The sequence below is a fragment of the Taudactylus pleione genome, unplaced genomic scaffold (assembly GCF_031769625.1).
Source record: "Taudactylus pleione unplaced genomic scaffold, aTauple2 ptg001167l, whole genome shotgun sequence".
NCBI classification, from domain to species: Eukaryota; Metazoa; Chordata; class Amphibia; order Anura; family Myobatrachidae; genus Taudactylus; species Taudactylus pleione.
In genome coordinates, this window is record NW_028285568.1 from 333,667 (window position 1) to 356,603 (window position 22,937).

The window sequence follows — 22,937 nt, forward strand, 5'->3', positions numbered from 1 at the left end:
GATAGGAGGTGTTACAACAGTGTTTGGCCTCCTGTCCCAAATTCCCTGAGGGTCATCACGAGCCCCTCCTGGGGGGGATGGGCGTGTTACTCGTCTGATTACAGACGTTACTACGCCTCCCATTCCTGCGTGGTCGGATTCTTCGGATCCGTAGGTGGTAACTCTGCCTGAAATCAGTATACTTGCTTTCAGGAGTTGTTACCCATCCTACCATGGCTATAGCATGGTTGGTTAATACTATTGCATATTGGGTTGATGCATTTGTAACGTTTTTTCCCCTCCAACACGTCGGGGGTTCAAATGTATTTGGTCGCTCACGTAATATATGCTGTTGTCATAGGTGGAAATGCCTATATTGGATACCAGTCTCCTAACTTTCAGAGTTCCGGCTGCGACTGTATCCTCCGTAATACCCTATGGCTGCGCTTTGGGAATGCAGAGGTGCAGATACCATCTTTAGGGTTGATATTGTTTGGTCCTGACCTTGACAAGATTGTAGTAACATTGGCAGTATTACTAACGACAAGTTTACCGCTTTCAGCTATGCCCACTACAAGGCCTCAGACTAAGTCTGTTAAGTCTTTTTTGTCCTCTGGGTCAGCCTAAAGGTCTGTTTCTTCGTAGACTGTCGGCATCTACAAGGGCCGACATATCCAGTACCGAGCAGGCCTGGACTGCCAGCCGATCCTGCTTCTGAACCTACGGATATCTCTTCAGTCTGACGGGACAGGCCTACAACTGGGAGATACCGATTTTCTCAGTTCGCCCGGTATTAGTGTCAAGTTGCCGCGGCTACGTGGGTAGGAGGGTACGCCCTCTTTACAAGGGCCTTACAGATCCAGAAAGCTATGCAGTTGTTGCGGTAAGCGGAGCTAATTAGGCCATCCCTACTATCTCAGTGAGGGACTGGTTGTTCTGTTTTCTTTCTGGTGCGGTGGCTGAATGGTCCTCTTTGGCCTATTCTCTGTCTCAATTCCCTGAACCAGTTCCTAAAGCTACCTGGGCTCAGGAGGAAATCCCTATGCTCCATCATACGATGTTTGGAACCTGGGGACTTTAGGGTATCACTGGATATACAGGACGCGTGCCTACGGGTACTTACAGAGACCTTTCCTCAGCATGGGCTGAGGTTTGCTGTATCACAGCAACACTTACAATTTTTCGGGCTCTGCCTGTTGGGACTGTCCTCAGCCCCACAGGGGTTTACCAGCGTTTTGGATTTTCTGACAGTTCTTCTGTTCAGTATATCCCAATGCTCCTGTACCTGGACGGCCTCCTGCTCTTAGCGGGATCACCGGGGTACTTTACGGCCAGGTCAGGATGACTGTGGCTTCTTCAGGGTGCAGACGTTTAATCAACGGGGAAAAAGTCCTCCCTGCATCCCTCTCTGGGTATTCTTCATCTAGGATCCCTGCTGGATTCTCAGAATCTGAGAATTCTTCTGGCGTAAGACGGAATCTCCTCTCTTCCATTAGGAGTACATGGTTGTCTGCGCAGTCGACAGATGTCTTTACACTCTGGGATGCATGGTGGAATGGGCTCAGTTCCATTCCAGGCCTTTCCATAATTGGCTCATCTCCAGATGGAATGAGTTTTTTCTGTCGGATAACTGTACAAACGATGATGCTCTCTCCGGAGGCAAGTCGGTCCCTGTCCGGGTGGCTATGGCCATCTCGTCCAGGGTTTTCTTTGCTAGGGACAGTGTCTGGATCGAATCCTTTTCAGTGCAGTTGGACGTCTGTCGATTCCACCCTGTCAATTAACTTACTCTGGCATAACTCTTGTTTCCCGGTGAACCTGAAAAGGTTCAGTCCGACAGGGTCAGGACAGTGGCTTCCTTTTTAGCAACACTGTTCGTTGGGTGGCAATGACAGGTATGTCACATATTCGGACATAGTCCGAGGGTCTCCTCCCGACCATCTCGGCAGCGTTCATTTCAGGAGCTCTCCATTGGGAAGCGGGAGTCCTCAGCCGTCACGACGTGCATCCCGGGGACTAGTCTCTTCCCCAAGAGATGTTTCATCTCCTGGTGAGCAGGGGGGGCCCCCTGAGGTGACCCTCATGGCCTTCTGACTTTATCACACTATGGTGTTACAGTTCAGCTCTGGGGATTCTGAAGCAAACTTCAGCGACTCTTTGTCAGTGAAGTGGTCCTTCCACTTTGTGTACCTGTGTTCTCCGGTCTCCCTTCTTCCTCGAGGTCTTTGGAAGTGTTTTCAATCGAGACGGAGATGCTTTCCTGCTGGTGGCTCCTGATTGCCCCAGATGTCAGGGGTACTTGGATCTTCGGAGTCTCTACATCGATACTCCATCCCTGATGCTTCACTGCCCGGACCTGTTGTCTCAGGGTCCTTGGTTTTGCTTTGGACCTGGGTCGTTTGTCTTTGACTGTGTCCTTACAGTGGTCTTACGGCTTCCCTGGCTTTGTCATCGTTGGAATGATTAGAGCACATGGATCAGCTCTTGCTGGGACCTACCACAAACTGTGGCAGCCATAAATCTTATGGTATTGTACCTGTCGATACAATCCTCCGGTGTCCAGGATTTCCAGATATTCTGGCATTCCTTCCGGCTGGCTTGGGTTTCACACTTGGCCTGGTCTTCCTGACAGTGCGGATCTCTACACTGTCAGTATGGTTAAGATATGGAATGGCTTCACTCTGGTATCCAGTTCATCCTTTGGAGTGTTTTCTTGATTATGCCTCCATTTGTCCTCCCTAGGGACTCCTTGGGAGTAAGTAGTGGTTCTTCGTTACCTCCGGGGACAGTCAATGGAACCGCTGGTTGTGATAGCCATTACATGGTCTATTGCTTAGGCTCTCTCTTTCTCTCAGGGTGTTTATATCAACCAGGAGAGTGTCTGAATTGGGAGCGTTCTCATGTGGCTCCCTCTTCTGGAGGGCATCATGTCAGGGTGGGAGTTGCTCTCGCCCTGTGTTTCTTCTTAGTGGTTTTTAGGTTCCATATTATTCTGGAACTTATGGTACGGCCATTCTGTCCCCAGTCCTCTCGGCTGGTGTGGCCTCATTGACTGTGGTCTGGCCTCTTTGGATTTATGTGATCCGTTCAGGTTCCTTACGGAAATCGGACTCCTTATTGGTGGTCTGAGATTTCTGGTTTTCACAGGAAAGGATGGCCGGCCTATAACCAAATGTTGGCTTGAATGGCCTCGTAGGTCTTCCTCAGGGGCCTACCCATGGGTAGGCCTTCCTGTTGTTGATGCTTGTTTTTTCTCGGGCCATGTGACCCTCGTGTGCGGCTCGCTGTGGCGCCTCGGCTGTTTTGCCTTACTAGGTGGCCACGTGGTCTTCTGTCCACACCTTTTTAAGGTTCTAGGCATTGTTTTCCTTTGCCTCTCAGGATGCTTCCTTTTTGGCGACGGATTCTCCTCTCAGCACAGGAGCGTCCCCACCCTTGGTTGAACTGCTTTGGGACATCCCCAAGGTCAACCCTGTGGACCCCCTATGGACCCTGAAGTAGAAAACAAGAGATATGGTAAGAACTTACCTTTGTTATCTCTGTTTCTACGAAGTCCATAGGGTCCACAGGGCGCCCGCCCTGACGCACCTGGCTTCATATGGGCTGTGTGGCTGGTCACCGGTTTTCCGTCTCCCATTTCGGTGAGTATGGTTATTGAGTGTTCCAGTTTTCTCTCTCTTTTTCTCTCCTCCTCCGGCCTTTGGCTACTTACAAACTGAGGTGCCTCTGGCTTGGGGGTGGGGTTATAGGGAGAGTGGACCCAGTGCATCCTGGGAGCTAAAAGCTTTAACTGCGTGGTGCCCGGATTTGGTTCCCAACCTATACCCCAAGGTCAACCCTGTGGACCCTATGGACTTCGTAGAAACAGAGATAACAAAGGTAAGTTCTTACCATATCTCTTGTTATTACAGATTGCTGAGTATTGCTGGATGTAATGTATGTGTACATCCAGCAATACTCAGCACACAGCAATCTGTGATATAATGTATGTGTACATCCAGCAATACTCAGCAATCTGTAATATAATGTATGTGTACATCCAGCAATACTCAGCAATCTGTAATATAATGTATGTGTACATCCAGCAATACTCAGCAATCTGTGATATAATGTATGTGTACATCCAGCAATACTCAGCAATCTGTGATATAATGTATGTGTACATCCAGCAATACTCAGCAATCTGTAATATAATGTATGTGTACATCCAGCAATACTCAGCACACAGCAATCTGTAATATAATGTATGTGTACATCCAGCAATACTCAGCAATCTGTGATATAATGTATGTGTACATCCAGCAATACTCAGCAATCTGTAATATAATGTATGTGTACATCCAGCAATACTCAGCAATCTGTAATATAATGTATGTGTACATCCAGCAATACTCAGCAATCTGTAATATAATGTATGTGTACATCCAGCAATACTCAGCAATCTGTAATATAATGTATGTGTACATCCAGCAATACTCAGCACACAGCAATCTGTAATATAATGTATGTATACATCCAGCAATACTCAGCAATCTGTAATATAATGTATGTGTACATCCAGCAATACTCAGCACACAGCAATCTGTAATATAATGTATGTGTACATCCAGCAATACTCAGCAATCTGTAATATAATGTATGTGTACATCCAGCAATACTCAGCAATCTGTAATATAATGTATGTGTACATCCAGCAATACTCAGCACACAGCAATCTGTAATATAATGTATGTGTACATCCAGCAATACTCAGCACACAGCAATCTGTAATATAATGTATGTGTACATCCAGCAATACTCAGCACACAGCAATCTGTAATATAATGTATGTGTACATCCAGCAATACTCAGCACACAGCAATCTGTAATATAATGTATGTGTACATCCAGCAATACTCCGCAATCTGTGATATAATGTATGTATACATCCAGCAATACTCAGCAATCTGTGATATAATGTATGTGTACATCCAGCAATACTCAGCAATCTGTAATATAATGTATGTGTACATCCAGCAATACTCAGCACACAGCAATCTGTAATATAATGTATGTGTACATCCAGCAATACTCAGCACACAGCAATCTGTAATATAATGTATGTGTACATCCAGCAATACTCAGCAATCTGTAATATAATGTATGTGTACGTCCAGCAATACTCAGCAATCTGTAATATAATGTATGTGTACATCCAGCAATACTCAGCAATCTGTGATATAATATATGTGTACATCCAGCAATACTCAGCAATCTGTAATATAATGTATGTGTACATCCAGCAATACTCAGCACACAGCAATCTGTAATATAATGTATGTGTACATCCAGCAATACTCAGCAATCTGTGATATAATGTATGTGTACATCCAGCAATACTCAGCAATCTGTGATATAATGTATGTATACATCCAGCAATACTCAGCAATCTGTAATATAATGTATGTGTACATCCAGCAATACTCAGCACACAGCAATCTGTAATATAATGTATGTGTACATCCAGCAATACTCAGCAATCTGTGATATAATGTATGTATACATCCAGCAATACTCAGCAATCTGTAATATAATGTATGTGTACATCCAGCAATACTCAGCACACAGCAATCTGTAATATAATGTATGTGTACATCCAGCAATACTCAGCAATCTGTGATATAATGTATGTATACATCCAGCAATACTCAGCAATCTGTGATATAATGTATGTGTACATCCAGCAATACTCAGCAATCTGTAATATAATGTATGTGTACATCCAGCAATACTCAGCAATCTGTGATATAATGTATGTGTACATCCAGCAATACTCAGCAATCTGTAATATAATGTATGTATACATCCAGCAATACTCAGCAATCTGTGATATAATGTATGTGTACATCCAGCAATACTCAGCACACAGCAATCTGTAATATAATGTATGTGTACATCCAGCAATACTCAGCAATCTGTGATATAATGTATGTGTACATCCAGCAATACTCAGCAATCTGTGATATAATGTATGTGTACATCCAGCAATACTCAGCAATCTGTAATATAATGTATGTGTACATCCAGCAATACTCAGCAATCTGTAATATAATGTATGTGTACATCCAGCAATACTCAGCACACAGCAATCTGTAATATAATGTATGTGTACATCCAGCAATACTCAGCAATCTGTGATATAATGTATGTGTACATCCAGCAATACTCAGCAATCTGTGATATAATGTATGTGTACATCCAGCAATACTCAGCAATCTGTAATATAATGTATGTGTACATCCAGCAATACTCAGCAATCTGTGATATAATGTATGTGTACATCCAGCAATACTCAGCACACAGCAATCTGTAATATAATGTATGTGTACATCCAGCAATACTCAGCAATCTGTGATATAATGTATGTGTACATCCAGCAATACTCAGCAATCTGTAATATAATGTATGTGTACGTCCAGCAATACTCAGCAATCTGTGATACAATGTATGTATACATCCAGCAATACTCAGCACACAGAGGAGCATATGTGTCTTCCTATGTTTTGTGTACACTGCTGTATTTATATGGTGATAATAACCAATGTATGTATTATCTGCATAAATCTGCTGAAAAGTTTGATATATAGACGATTGGACATGTTACACCTATTGTGTATGTATGATGTGAAGATTAGCACTGAACACTTTGTATTGCAATGTTGAAGAACAATTTGTTGTGTTGTATTGTGTACTAATACTGTATAAATTATTATTTGGGGTACCATTAATTGCAGTACTTTAACATACATATATTTAATTCTTGTGTTAATTAGAGATGTATGGACGCTACGTGTGACTACACCACTTCCTATATTTGTACTTAGAATTATTTTGCTTAATATTTTATATAAACATTATTATTAAAAGTTGTTTTAGATTATTTACAATGAGAGTGCCCTCAAAGGGGGTTTTCTTCCTCCTGTCCGGCCCCTCTCCCTATTATGTTTTCATGACATTTCTCCATGGGAGCCACTAACACTGTGTAATTGATATAGAGAATTTATCCTACTCTAACACTAATATACGTTGGTTCTCATCTATGTATCCGGCATTATTATACCTGTGCGGAATCACCTGTAATTACATACATTCTAGAGGTAAAGCTTTTTCTGGCTGGGGGTATTAGGAAGCGTTTTTTACATTTTCTTTGTAACTTTTGTTTGAAATTATATTTCCCAGGTTTTGCAACCATGAAAGTTAAAATGAAATAAATTCAAAAGTACTTTCATTTTATTTAGGGCTAATAAATGTCTTTGTTTTTCTTCTCAGTGAGTCATGAAGATGCTTAGCGAGGGTTCTGCAGGACAGAAGAGTCACGTACCAAAGTATCTCCTGCACCGCAGCGACATTGGGATAAGAGAATATTACATTAATGTCCATAGATATGGCCTCAGGCTGCGCTGACTGCTATACCGTACGAACTGTATAAACTTAGCATTAATCTTGCGTAATCTCTGGCTTTTCATGTGCTGAATGTAAATGAGGATCTGTTTTATGATCATCAGAGACCAGCAGATATCAGAATGTAACACAACCAATCTCCCAGCAGTAGTTGTTGGCGGTTTTGAGGTTGTGGCTCCACCTGGAAAAGGGTTTACACCAATAAAACCCCAAATATCTTGATTGTGTATTGGCTTCTGGTGCTGACATGACAAGTACTCACAATCTGTACTGCAACAGCTCAGTGTGCATTTATAGCTAATGGTCCATCATATTACAGGTTAATAATCTCCGGCATATGGTGGCTGAGGTTTGTGCTATGAAGATGACGCAGGAAGACCCTGTAACCAGCGCTCGGTGACCAAGGTCATCTCAGAGTCACAATCCTCACCTCCATCTAGTATAGTCTCTCGTGTTACTAGAAGGATCAGCCAGGAATGACTCTCTGGCAGGAAGAGGAAGGTTTACAACCTTTCCCTGTAAGTGCCTTTAACTTATTCCAATGAAATAGATGACTGAATATGTCCCTAGCTAATGCTTTGTCTGTTCTGTGTACCTTTTACTTTATTACAGGCTTTATATGTACTATTAAGAAAAGCAAATGATCTGCATAGTAACCCTTCAGGCACAAGCAGCCCCCTCTGGTCACAGGAGGTCTCTTTATTTTTATTCTTTTGTTAAAGGTTTGAAATGTGTAAAGCGTCATGTTGAGACCGTTATAGGAGCCTTTACTTCGTCATCTTCCTGGCCGATAGTACTTACTGTATATTTAAATAAATTAAAATGTGGTACTTTTAAGTCTGTGTGATGTTTTAATTGAACCAAAAAGTAAATTCATGACAAGGGTTAGAGCTCATACACACAGGTACAAAATAATAATGCTAGCTAAAAATCAGGTGTAGAGATTATAGGCATGTTACAGCATTATTATTTCTTTATTACCAGTTATTTATATAGCGCACACAAATTCCGCAGCGCTTTACAGAGAATATTTAGCCATTCACATCTGTCCCTGCCCCAGTGCTTACACTCTATATTCCCCATCACATGGTCACACACATACACACTAGGGGTCACATCACCCCCTGCCCCAGTGCTTACACTCTATATTCCCCATCACATGGTCACACACATACACACTAGGGATCACATCACTCCCTGCCCCAGTGCTTACACTCTATATTCCCCATCACATGGTCACACACATACACACTAGGGGTCACATCACTCCCTGCCCCAGTACTGCTTACACTCTATATTCCCCATCACATGGTCACACACATACACACTAGGGGTCACATCACTCCCTGCCCCAGTACTGCTTACACTCTATATTCCCCATCACATGGTCACACACATACACACTAGGGGTCACATCACTCCCTGCCCCAGTGCTTACACTCTATATTCCCCATCACATGGTCACACACATACACACTAGGGGTCACATCACTCCCTGCCCCAGTACTGCTTACACTCTATATTCCCCATCACATGGTCACACACATACACACTAGGGATCACATCACTCCCTGTCCCAGTGCTTACACTCTATATTCCCCATCACATGGTCACACACATACACACTAGGGGTCACATCACTCCCTGCCCCAGTGCTTACACTCTATATTCCCCATCACATGGTCACACACATACACACTAGGGATCACATCACTCCCTGCCCCAGTGCTTACACTCTATATTCCCCATCACATGGTCACACACATACACACTAGGGGTCACATCACTCCCTGCCCCAGTGCTTACACTCTATATTCCTCATCACATGGTCACACACATACACACTAGGGGTCACATCACTCCCTGCCCCAGTGCTTACACTCTATATTCCCCATCACATGGTCACACATATACACACTAGGGGTCACATCACTCCCTGCCCCAGTGCTTACACTCTATATTCCCCATCACATGGTCACACACATACACACTAGGGGTCACATCACTCCCTGCCCCAGTGCTTACACTCTATATTCTCATCACATGGTCACACACATATACACTAGGGGTCACATCACTCCCTGCCCCAGTGCTTACACTCTATATTCCCCATCACATGGTCACACACATACACACTAGGGGTCACATCACTCCCTGCCCCAGTGCAGCTTACACTCTATATTCCCTATCACATGGTCACACACATACACACTAGGGGTCACATCACTCCCTGTCCCAGTGCTTACACTCTATATTCCCCATCACATGGTCACACACACACACACTAGGGGTCACATCACTCCCTGTCCCAGTGCTTACACTCTATATTCCCCATCACATGGTCACACACACACACACTAGGGGTCACATCACTCACTCATAGTGAGAATCGAACCTACGACCTCAGTGCTGTGAGGTAGTAATGCTAACCACTACAGCATCTGTGCTACCCATTATAGAGAGGAAAATATATCCCATGAATAATAACTCAACTGTTGCTTAAATAACTGTATGTATGAACTTTTTTTTTTTGTAAATATAAGGTCATTGAGGGAAGGTAATATGAATGCTTTTGTGTTATGTTTTGTTATAATATCAGAGGTGATTGAATGTAGAGCACATGGAAGGTTTTTCATTAGAATGTTAATCGCACTCCGGAAGTCTGAAGGGTGGTCCTGTGTAGTTTCAATAAAAAAAATGTACATCCCTTATGATGTGAGCTGGAAAAGGCATTTAACTTATAGACAAAGGTTGTAGGTTTACCAATTCTAGGTCTGCATATAGATGAGGTGGGGATGCCTGCTTCCTAACACAGCAGGGGTAAACAGACAAATTGCTTTTGGAATACATCTTTTGGTTAGACAGCTAAGAGGATGAAAGAATACAACCATATTTTATCTGTTTTGAGAGAAAATTCATATTTCTATATTAGCTAGGAATTCCCAAAATCCTAAAATCTACACACTGGTCTGATGTAATTTGAGATTACTTAGGATTTATGATTTGAGAGAAATTAGGTATCTAAACAATCACATCGCAGTTGTATTTACACTCATTATAGCTTAAATAATAGAGATTAATGTGAATATACCATATTTCCTGTGGCTACTACACGGGAAATTATGTGCAGTTATATGTATTTTGGTTAAAAGTTACATGAGCGGTCCTGATATGGAGCCTCGGTTAATTTAACAAGTCATCAGGAACTTAATTTCTCACCCACATAGATGATGTAATAACTAAGAGTTATGGTAGACTTACCTTTGTTAACTCTATTTCTTTGAAGTCCATAGGGTGCACAGGGATACCATGGGGGGTGTGGTTGGAGTGATCCGGGAACCAAACGGTCAAAGTTATAGCTCCCAGGATGCACCATTTCTCCTCCACATATACCCTGCCCCCAGCCACAGGCAGACAGATTTGTAAACAAGCCCAAGTCAGGAGAGAGAAGAACAATTTACATAAGAAACTCTCACAAAAGATGAGGGAATCTGTGACCAAGAGGACTTCCAAGAAATAGTTAACAAAGGTAAGTCTACCATAACTCTTAATTTCTTCTTCAGGGTTCATAGGGATCCAGGGATCCCATGGGGATGTCCTAAAGCAGTTTTCCCTAAGGGTGGGGATGCTACTGAGCAGAAAGGAGAATCCGATACCCAAAGGAAGCATCCTGTGAGGCAAAGGTGTAAAAGGCGTAGAACCTGTGGATGGAAGACCACGTGGCCACCTTGTACAATTGTTCAGCCGAAGCGCCACGTCAAACTGCCTACAATGGTCCCACAGAGTGAGTAGAACGTGCTGTAATCTTTTTTTCAAAAACATTTTATTACATTTTACAAGAAAATGTTAACAAAATATATAATGATACATATCTCCGAAGTCTTATCAAAGCTATATATACATTGGCTGCATAAAGATACTATACAGATTCTTTAACATATAAAAATACAAAAGAATACGAACATAAGCGGGGGGGGTACAGAGGTAGACACAAAGGGGGGTGGGGTGGGGGGGGGGAGACAATTCGTAAACAAGTGCATATGGCATGTTTCCTACATCCGAGGTATATGTATAATACTCTTCAAAATTTCGTGTACAAAATAAATCTTTGCTTTCTGACACTGAGGCCTGAGACTCCAATTATCTATACAAAAACCAAGCAGTGGATTCAAAGAATTTATAAATGTGTCTTTGCAGCTCTAGATGTGTCTGTCCAAATATAATGTTCCCATTGTTTGTGAAATCTGGTAATACCTTTATATCAGGAATGGTAGCTCGTCTTTCAAAATATATACCACGAAGAACACTGTTCACCTCGGCTAGAGAGGGACTAGACCTCTTAATACAGAATTTCATAATCAGCTTTTTCGCAACAGTGAGAATAACTGTTAAGACAGGAATAATCTCTTTTCCCAACACACCTAAGTCCCATCCCGAAAATTGTACAAGTAAACATGCTATTGGGTCTCTAGGGAGATTCAGTTTGAAAATCATGTTGATATAATTAATGATTTTATGCCAAAATGCGGCTATCTTCCCACATTGCCACAATACGGCTATCTTCCCACATTGCCAAAATGCGGCTATCTTCCCACATTGCCACAATACGGCTATCTTCCCACATTGCCAAAATGCGGCTATCTTCCCACATTGCCAAAATGCGGCTATCTTCCCACATTGCCACAATACGGCTATCTTCCCACATTGCCACAATACGGCTATCTTCCCACATTGCCACAATACGGCTATCTTCCCACATTGCCACAATACGGCTATCTTCCCGCATTGCCACAATACGGCTATCTTCCCGCATTGCCACAATACGGCTATCTTCCCGCATTGCCAAAAATTGTGAAAGACTGGTAAATGTCCAAAATGTAGAATGCAGGGAACCACAGTTTCCCCTGGGACCATATGAGCTCTCTGAGCCCGTGACATAAATGCTCTGTGTTTCCTGCAATGAAGCAGAATGTAGATATTTATTGGATTATGATCTAGTAGGACATCTACGTTTGAAAGATCAACAATATCACTTGACCAACTTTTAAATGTACAACAAGTTTATAGCGTTCTGTAGTCTTAAAATACAAATTATAATGTTTAAGTCTATAAACACTGGTATGAGAAAAGGAAAAACTAATCTGCATAGGGTCAGGTGTCTCATCATCAGACATAGGCTTGGGGGATGAGCTGATGAAATGTCTAATCTGCATAGGGTCAGGTGTCTCATCATCAGACATAGGCTTGGGGGACGAGCTGATGAAATGTCTAATCTGCACAGGGTCAGGTGTCTCCTCATCAGACATAGGCTTGGGGGACGAGCTGATGAAATGTCTAATCTGCACAGGGTCAGGTGTCATCATCATCATCATCAGACACAGGCTTGGGGGATGAGCTGATGAAATGTCTAATCTGCACAGGGTCAGGTGTCTCCTCATCAGACATAGGCTTGGGGGACGAGCTGATGAAATGTCTAATCTGCATAGGGTCAGGTGTCTCATCATCAGACACAGGCTTGGGGGATGAGCTGATGAAATGTCTAATCTGCAGGTTCATAAAAAAATCTCTGTCTAAAGGTGTATACACACGTAATGATTTGTTGAACCATTTAACTATAACGACATCGTTATCGTTCAATCGTTGAAAAAAATCGTTCAGTTTCTGAGTTATAACGATTATCGTTCATGCGCGTTCCCGTTTGTAGTTCATTCTTACTGACCAACTGAACGATTTTCATTAAGGGAAGTAACAAAAATCGCTTGTAGTTCACAAAAATCGTTCATTACACTTTATAGATTAAATGTCTTTTTCTGAACGATTATCTGTCAGATTTTTTAAAGCTGCACACACAACAATTTTGTTACCAACAATTTTCTGAACAGCCCACCCGGATCAAAAACATCCAAAATTGATGCAATTCCAGCCTTCTTCCACCCCTTATACAAAGCATTTTGTAGGCCCGGCAGAAATGCAGGGTTTCCCCAAAAAGTCGTAAACCTGGAAGAACATGGGTTCCTCTGTAATTTAATATTAGTATACCTCCAGGATTAATATGTATCAACAAATTAAATACTAGGGGGCATGGCTTGGCTCTGGTCGGAGCAGGCAGCTGGTTGCATGAGCTCCTGCTAAATATTCGTGTTTTATCCTGTTCCCCTGGTGGTATTGGGCTGAAACTTGAACCACAGGTGTATTACATATCACTGAACCTCCGGAAGTAGTTTGGTCCCCCTGCGTGCCGGCTAATTATACTTACCAGCTCCGACACTGAAGACAGTATCCTGGCCTAGCTGAGGTCCCGGCAGTGTCTCTTTATGCTGTTCCTGGCACTCTTGTGCTGTCTGGTCTGCGGCAGTCCTCATTGTCTGGTGCTCGGTGTGTGTGGTCCGACGGTCGTGGCTGCTGGTGGATGCTCTGGCTCCTTACTGTACCAAGCTGTCAGTCTGTCCTGTGGCCATTTTAGGTGAGGAGGCTGAATACAGTCCCTGCCCTGCTTCACTAGGGTTGCTGGATCCTGGGTACATGTGGAGGGACAGTGTCTCTGTAAGATTGCCTACACTGTAATCCTTGGTCATATCATTCTTGTGTGGGCCTCACCCCAGCCTCTATCTACACAGCAGAAATCAGCAAGGACCGGGTATAGGAGCTATCATCACCTGTACAAAACAAACATGGAGGCCTCTCTACAACTACAAGCTATCAATGCCTCTGCCCATAGACTTATCAGCAAAGTTGGGGATCTACAAATGAATATTCTTGCTTCCTGCTGTATCCCTTGGAAACCCCGGAAGGAGACGGAGTGTGAACTGCAGGATCAAAGAATGGAGATTCAGACACCTCAATTTGAAGAAAATCGGTTCATATATTTCTCCTTCCATATGTCTCTGCATTAGCAAGTTCAGATGTTTAACCCTGTGGGGTCTGCCGTGGTTCCAGGACTTGCTGCGGTTATATTTTATGTACTTCCCTGTCGGTTTTCGGGCGTGCTGGAACGGGACTGCGCATTTTGGTGCATTTTCACAGGGGGCCGAAGCTTGGCCGGACTGATCAGCATCAATCTATTATTTTACCTTCCCAGTTGATATATGCAAGTTGTTAGTAAGCTATGACCTGCCATAGTATATTTGAAGATTCTTCTGTAATTGCCTAGTACTTCTTATATATATATCCTTTATATCACATATTTGTATGTCATTTAATATCATTTGTGATTATTATATTTTATTTGGTTATATGTTTGTTATACGAGACTCCTGCTATATCTACATATTCTGTTCTATATATATTTTGCTGTGGCTATTTCTAAGCTTCTGTCTATTTTATGGGATTACCCTGCTTACCTGGTAAAGGTAGTTTCTCTGTTAGATTACGTACTGTATATATAAGGTGCTCTATTATATTTCAGTATTTCTTTATATATTTCCAGTCATTGTGTGGAAATGCGGGAACGTAGTTTATGGGAGGAGCCGGCCGCGTCGTCCTGGATTTGGCCATTGTTGTGTTTTTGCCCCAGTCACTTATCCGAATATCTTTCCTTCCAGTCGGGGGGAGGGAGATTAGTTTAGTTAGGGGGGAGGGTAATGTGGGATCCAGGTATACCCGAGTTAGGCGATACAGGGGGGGGGGGGGGGTTATAGGGTAGCTTTGCTTTGGGTGTATTTGTTTATTATTTTTGCAGGTGTGGTCAGTCTTATGGTGGGATATTTTTTATGCACCTCTTATTGTTCTCGGTCTCTGGCTCCTACTTTGGGAACCCGAATGGCGCCTTCGGTACTCGTATGTATATCCTAAATAATATGACTATACCTTATACTTGACATTTTGTGGCATATACATACAGACAAAGCACTTTTCGTACATGCCGCACTTGCTTTTATTATTATTTTTTATTGTGTGTATTTTCAAAACTTTAAATAAAAAATACTTGATTTAAAAACAAATAAACTACTAGAGAATATCTGAACAGGTTTATCTTCCCTGGGGGAGTGACGCAGCGCACGGGGTGAAAATGGAGAAAACCTCTAGGTCATAATTCAGAAAAATGGATCGACACCGAAACCCGTCCAATATATATCTGACAAATGTTACCCTTCTAAATGATTGTAGATCAGGTAGATCACCCCTCCCTCCGAACGAGGCAGGTGCAGGTTAGTATATGAGTGCACATGAGATGAATCCTTTTTTGCAAGTCTCAGGGGAAGAATTTGTAATAAATAGGACAACTTGGGAAAAGATTTACTCTTCATTACCGTGGTTCTGCGCAGTAGACACAGAGGCAGATTCATTCATCCAGATAATAACTTAGAAATATTTTTCAGAATGGGTTTAAAGTTAAGTGTATAAATCAGTTAAAGTCTAAGGGATCCGAATTCCTAGATATGTCAGTGCCCAGTGTTCCCAGTGTTGTAACAACTGGGAACAGGGACCATACTGGGTGCAGGCTAATCCCTGCTACATCCCCTGACAAAGGTAGAAATTCAGATTTAGAATAATTTACTTTGTATCCAGCAAATGCACCAAAGTCATCAATTAAAGAAATAATTGCCGGAACAGATCCAATGGGATTAGATATAAATAAGGCAATGTAACCCTATATTAAGCTAATTTATTCCGTGATGTAAGAAGAGCCCCCTTTCTCCAAACTACAGACTATTCACCGAAGAACCTGCTTAATACATATTAGAATACTCCTTTTAAATCCAAACTTGGGAATTGCCCAATGTTTATAAGCATTCATTATTTCGTTTCATAATTTTTACTTATCTATTCATTTAATTTTGGAACATACACATATCACATTTAAAGGATAATCCCTGGAGGGAACAAGGAGAAGAAAGAAAGGGAACCTAAACGAATAAACAATGAATATATAAGAACTCTAGCAACACTACATTTTTGTTCTTTCCTTCCTCATTCTAACCTTTTTAGACTAATAGCAATTTGGTAGATATACATTTCTATCAGATCATCATATGCACTTTCCCTGTCCCATTTTGTCTGTAAGTGTCTTTATTTTAGTCAGCGATTTACTTAGAACATCTACTTCTAAATGTCTTCATATCAGCACCCTTGAACAAAATTGTTTTATTTCATTTGCTGGGACCTAATTCCCTTAACAGACATTTATTGCCGGGGATCTCAGCAGCATAAAGCTCAGTCACTCTCATTTAGGAGCTAATAATTAGCAGCTGGATACAATTAGAAGCAACTATTTAAATGAACAAGAAGACACCAACAGCATGGATCACTGTCCCTGACGAAGCCCGACAGGGAGAACCGCGTTGGACACACCTACCCCACACCTAATAAGCAATAGTTCACAATTCATTATGGAAGCTGAGATCACACAGGAATCACGGGAGCAGAGAGGCCGACTGCGAGGCAAGAGCTCTGCCGGACGGGACCGCTCTGACGGCAATAGCCGCCGCAACCATCACCCCGCTGTTCTGATTCATCCGCAAGGTTTACAGCCACTGAACATAGGAACCAACCAGGACTGGGTAATATAGTTTACTGCAGCAACGGTACCATAATGAGAATAAACCACCCTTACCAGCTGGAACAGCAGCATAGAGTAAGGTAGGAGGTGCGCGCACCCCAGGACAAGTTTTTCACGGATTCATTTACATGCAATTTTCCTGGTATGCAGAGTTCATTCTTAAGGAACTTCCCTTATTTTTAAGGATATTACATTAACCTGTGTGCACCTATCGAATTTTATTCTATTTAAATTTTTGCAAACGAATCTATCAGTGTTTTAATTGTTTTCTTTTTCTTAATTGTGTTACATCCACATCTGTTAAACTGTTGCCCATTTCATTTTATACCCATGCACGTCTAAATATTATTTATTCATGCTATTATTTTAATTTATATATACAATTTATTACATATTAAATACGTTCAAATTTAAATGTTGATTATTTCCTATATATTTAGTTTTAAGAAACAAACACCTAATTTGCCTTAAATACCATCTGTGCGCCCTTCAAGACCCCATCCGCTAATTATGTTTATATCCTAGTGATTCAGGAAGGGATCACTAAGGTCTGTGGCAGCCAAAGAGTTACACCAAACCTAACATTGTTTTCCATTTACTCTGCCATTTTCTAACCCCCCCCCACCCTTTTTCTTTCCCTCCCTGTTTCCCATTACAACTAAGGAGATCGCGCAGGTACACCTTCATTTTTTTATAAATAAGAGCATGCCGTCTGCGAACAGCGCCATTTTAGTCTCCATTTTACCCACTACAATCCCAATAAAGAGCTAGGAATCTTGAAGGGTGATCGCCAGGGGCTCCAGAGCCAGCGCAAAAAGTAAAGGCGACAATGGACATCCGTGGCGTTTACCTCTCTCTATACAGAATGGGGAGGACAGGAACCCGCTGCCTATCACCTATGTCACAGGAACTTTATGGAACTAGACAAATAGGATGGAAAGCGCCACTGGCGAATAGGATCTTTATCGGTGGTAACCGTGATTTTCATCCAACATAAAGCGTGATCAGTTATATGCATTGGTTCAAATTTAGAATTTAACACCCTAGAGAACAAGCAATCAGAAAGCAATAGGTAGTCGATGCGTGAAAGGGTGCCATGAGCCGCAGATGGGCACGTAAAATCCCAGTCTGTAGGATGGCACGCCCTCCACACATCCATCAATCCCGGTTGTTATTACGGATGTGTCCTCCCTGAGATTGGTATCCTTTATATGCCTGAACATAGCGACCATGTGCGTCAGTAGTGGTTGAGTGGAGAGTGGTATGGAGGTTTTTATTAACTAAACTGACTACACCACTAGCCCTGTAGGTATACGTAGCGGGCACCAGAACCGACCAGCCTAGCATGTTTAATTTAACCACTTCGGGAGGGAGGAGATTCGCCTCCTGCAAGAAAACAACATCCAATTTGAGTTCTCAGATACAAGAGGATCTTCTTCCTTTTAATCAGGGAGTTGATCCCACCTACATTCCAAGTGCCATATAAAGGACTAGTCCTAATGATCTATATAGAGAATGTAGTAACGACTGAGCCATGTTATCATCATCATGCAGAATATACCATAGATAATGAATCATAAAACAGACAGGAGACACATGAGGGGAAAAGCTGTAAGGGGATCGGAACACCCTAAAGGGTAAGCGAATACGAACTTTCGGCGTATCCGATTGCAGTAACATCTTCCAAATGATTTAGGTATGCGCTCAGCATACATCGGCATATAGAAACATTTACATATCACACAGCATAACATAAAATAACATTTCCTTATCACATAACAGTATTTCTCATTGTCATTTTGATGGGAAAGGATTAGGAACATCTGAAAACACAACAGCATGAAGTTACACCTAACTACGCACCTGTTATATACTTATTCGGATTCAAAAACATATAATCGTAGAAGTGTAAGTTAAATTGAATTACAGACTAATTGTTCCTCACGTAACTGCCCCAGTAATTTCACGGGTCATGCGCAGAAGTAGACGCCATTTCTTCAGTTAGAAAAATATTAGCATCAGCTACGGAAGTGAAGTCCTTAAAGGTTTCTCCGTCAAATGACTGCAGCCTTGCTGGGCGTATACCGGAGCAGCCCCTTGCTGGGCGTATGGCGGAGCAGCCCCTTGCAGGGCGTATGGCGGAGCAGCCCCTTGCTGGGCGTATGGCGGAGCAGCCCCTTGCTGGGCGTATGGCGGAGCAGCCCCTTGCTGGGTGTATGGCGGAGCAGCCCCTTGCTGGGTGTATAGTGGAGCAGCCCCTTGCTGTTAGCTCTGTATAAACTGGAGCAAAGCGTGGAGAAATCCTTTCTTGTGCGTCACCTCTGCAGAGTAATCCTGAAATATGCAGAACTTCGATCCTTCCCACTGAAGATCACCTGTCTTCATGAGGCATTCCAAATGGCGTCTTTATGGAGAAACTTCAAGCATCTAAGAATGACCACACGTGGTCTAGTATCTCTAGAGTCCCGCACTGGGCCAACTCTATGCGCCCTTTCCACCACCATATCAGAGCACACCTCTGTTATATTTAGTAAATCAGGCAGGGACGACTGAAGAAATGGGGTCAGCTCTGTACCTTTTAAGGGATTCGGGTAATCCAGTGATGCAAAAGTTGTTTCTTCTTGATCTGTTTTCAAGATCATCAAGCTTAATTACAACCTGGTATTGGGATTTCTGTAGATGCTGTAGTAGTTTTTAGTTCCTCTACATCATGGAACATGGCCCCAGCCAGAACTCTCTGTGAGATTTGTGTAACCTGGGATTTTATGTCTGAAGCTGCTTGTGTCAGTGTAACTGAATGAGTGTCCGTAATAGGGCCCATAGCCTCCTGGATCGCTTTAACCACCTCTCCATATGTAACAGGGCTATCCTGATGGTCTGGAGCGGGAGAAGCAGGCTGAGAAGTAGCAGAGTCTGCAGCGACATCTGTAATGCTGTCCTGCGTCTCAGAGGCAGCGGCCATGTTGGTTTCAGTTCTCCACTTCTCAGAGCGGGCGCTCTGTTGTTTAGGCTACCTTCGAGAAGGATCAGAGCGCTCTATCTGGTGCCAGACCCCTCTCCTCTTTTGAGACTGTGAGCTGTGCTGTGTTAGGGGCCGCTATCGATTTTGTAAAGCTGGACACCGGGGCTGCAACGTAGCTCCTCCGTTAAGTGACCATTAACCTGGGAATCCTAGTGCAATTATGTTATTATCTAAGAGTCACTGTCGGACATTCAGGTAGTGATAATAGTAAAATGTCACTTTGAAATGTGATAGAAGGAAGCGCTGGGAACTGTGCTGAGAATCCAGTGATGATCAGCGTCAAGATGGCGCCCAGAGCGCACAGGAGCTCCTCTCCAGAGGACTCAGTCTTCTACTCTGCATCACACTCCCAAGCGAATGACCCATGCTGAGGCGGGTCCCCGCGTGACCAGACAGGCGGCAGCAGGCCGGAGCTAGAGTCCCGCGATGGAAGAGGCGGCGGTGTTTAATAGCAACGAGCCAAGGGCAGGATCCACTTCCATGATGTCTCCCCCGCTGCAGGCCGCAAGCTCCTAGGTCTCCGCGCCCGGATGTCCAAGACCCCGTCTGACGGATGAAACACCCACCCGGGGGGGGGGGGGCTTAGATAGTATGTAGGCTACGGGACTGGCCCAGGGGTAGGGGCAGCACAGTGGGAGATGGTGCTGTGGCGCTATATGAAATGGAGCTCCAGCACCATGCTGCCTTCCTCCTCAGCGTCCAAGCCACACCCCCAGAATGTGCTGTAATCTTATTTGAAACAGGAGGACCAGCTTGCGTGTAGGCCTGAGAGATTGGCTCTGCATGACAATGAGCCAGTCTGTTTGAAAGCTGACCAGCCTCGCCTGTGAAAGCCATAGAAAACACAAAACAAGAGTCTGATTTCCTCAAGGATTTGGTACGATCCACGTGGATCCGAAGAGCATGAACTACCTGCAGAGAGGTCCAAGCACTGGAAGACCAGAACCACAATCTCTTAATTGAAATGGAACCGGGATACCACTTTACAAAAGTAACCAGCCTAGGTACGGAGGACAGCTCTGACCGGACGAAAGATCAAGTAGGGGGAGCGTCCGGAGAGCGCTGCCAAATCAGATACTCTGCAGGCAGGAGCCGTCAGCCACTTGAGGTCTACTGAGTCCAGAGGTTCAAACAGAGAAGCCTGTAGAGCCCGGAGAACCAAGGACAAATCCTTTGGGGCCAACAGAAAGACAAAGCCTCCCTAGGATGTTCTCAGTCTTCAAAAAGGGGAACGATCCTTCGCTGGAACCAGACTGATCTGGAAAAACATGAACTTTAAGGGAGGCCGAGGTCCAACCCAGCCTGGAGAAAGGCAAGCACCTGGGAGAGTACCATTGAAAGTAAGAGTACCAAACTCTGTAATAGATGCGGGCTGAGGAACGCTTACGTGCCCTGAGCATAGTCAGGACCACAGAGCGAGAGAAACCCTTGGCACATAAGAGGGATGACTCAAGAGCCACGCAGTCAAAGACAGACTAAGTAGGTCCGGGTGCAGGCAAGGGTCCTGCGCTACCAGATCCTGCCGTAGGGGAAGTGGAAAAGGAGTGTCTATGGAGAGACTCCATAGGTTGGTGAACCAAAGATGCCTGGGCCAGGCTGGAGCTATTAGTATCACCGCCTTTTTGTTTGAACTTTCGGAGAACCCATGGGAGGGGGGAGATCGGAGGAAAGAGGTGTGCGAGATTGAAGTCCCAACTCCCTGCCAGAGCATCCACGAAGGCGGCTGAGGAGTGTCTGGTCCTGGACCCGTACCTGGGAACCTTGTGGTTGTGACGTGAGGCCATGAGGTCTACTTCTGGTAGGCTCCATTTGTCCACGAGGAGTTGAAAGACATCCGGGTGGAAAGCCCACTCTCCGGCGTGCATGTTCTGACGGCTTAGGAAGTCCGCTTCCCAGTTGAGGACTCCGGGGATGAACATTGCCGAGATTGCTGGGATATGACATTTGGCTCAGATCAGGATGTTTGCCACTTCCAGCATGGCTGCCCAACTTTGTGTGCCTCTCTGATGGTTGAGGTAGGCTACCGCAGTCGCGTTGTTGGACTGGATTTGGACCAGCCTGCCCCGGAGAAAATCTCTGCACACTGCTTGAAGCTCCAGAATGTTTATGGGCAGGCGACTTTCCTGGGTTGTCCACTGTCCCTGAAAGGTATGATGAACATTTACTGCGCCCCATGCGCGAAGGCTGGCATCTGTAGTGAGAAGCTCCCAATTTGGAATTCAGAAGGGGCGACCCGTGTCCAAATGGGATGTCTGCAGCCACCATGAGAGGGAAAGCCGAACCTCTCGAGAGAAGAATTGTCTGGGACCAGATCAAATGATACTGCTCGTTCCACTGGGAGAGGATCAGTTGTTGAAGGGGCCTGGAGTGGACCTTGGGTGTATTCCACCATATCGAAGGTGGATACCATGGATCTGCATTGATGAGTGAATGGATATCCTTTGATTGTGTAGCAAGTTGCGCACACGCAAGTGCAGTGTCAAAATATTGTCCGCTGGCTGAAAGATCCTTTGTTTTCGAAAATCCAGGAGTGCCCCCAGATGTGCCATCCGCTGTGTCGGAGAAAGGGAAGACTTTTTTGTTCCAATTAAAGAGCCAGCCATGTGTTTGCAGGCAGTCCATGGTCAGCTGAAGATGGCGTTGTAACACAGCCTGTGACTGTGCCAAGATTAATAGGTAGTCTAGGTATGGCAGATTTCTGACTCCCTGAGGTGGGCCGCCATAACTGCCATTTTTTTTTTTTTTTTTTTAGTAAAGACCCGAGGGGCCGTTGATAGACCAAAGTGCTGCGCCCAAAACTGGTAATGTTGGTGGAGAACAGCAAACCGTAGGAACAGTTGGTGGGTTGGAGTAATAGGCACATGCAGGTATGCATCCTGAATGTCCAGAGAAACCATGAAATCCCCAGGCTCCAATGCTGGGACAATTGAATGTAGAGTTTCCAAGCGGAACTTGGGCACTCGGATAAATTTGTTGAGGGATTTGAGATCCAGAATA

General features: G+C 43.9%; 1 protein-coding gene across 4 annotated transcripts in view; it reads left to right on the top strand.

Moving 5' to 3' along the window:
• The window catches only part of CC2D1B (coiled-coil and C2 domain containing 1B), a 160,997-nt gene extending 152,741 nt beyond the window's left edge, over positions 1-8,256 (top strand). For all 4 annotated transcript variants that reach the window (XM_088462248.1, XM_088462249.1, XM_088462250.1 and 1 more), the window contains one exon: positions 7,288-8,256. In XM_088462248.1, the coding sequence (XP_088318374.1) occupies positions 7,288-7,290 (3 nt within the window). In that variant the 3' untranslated portion in view covers positions 7,291-8,256. The remainder of the gene's footprint in view (positions 1-7,287) is intronic.
• The last annotated feature ends 14,681 nt before the right edge of the window (positions 8,257-22,937 follow it).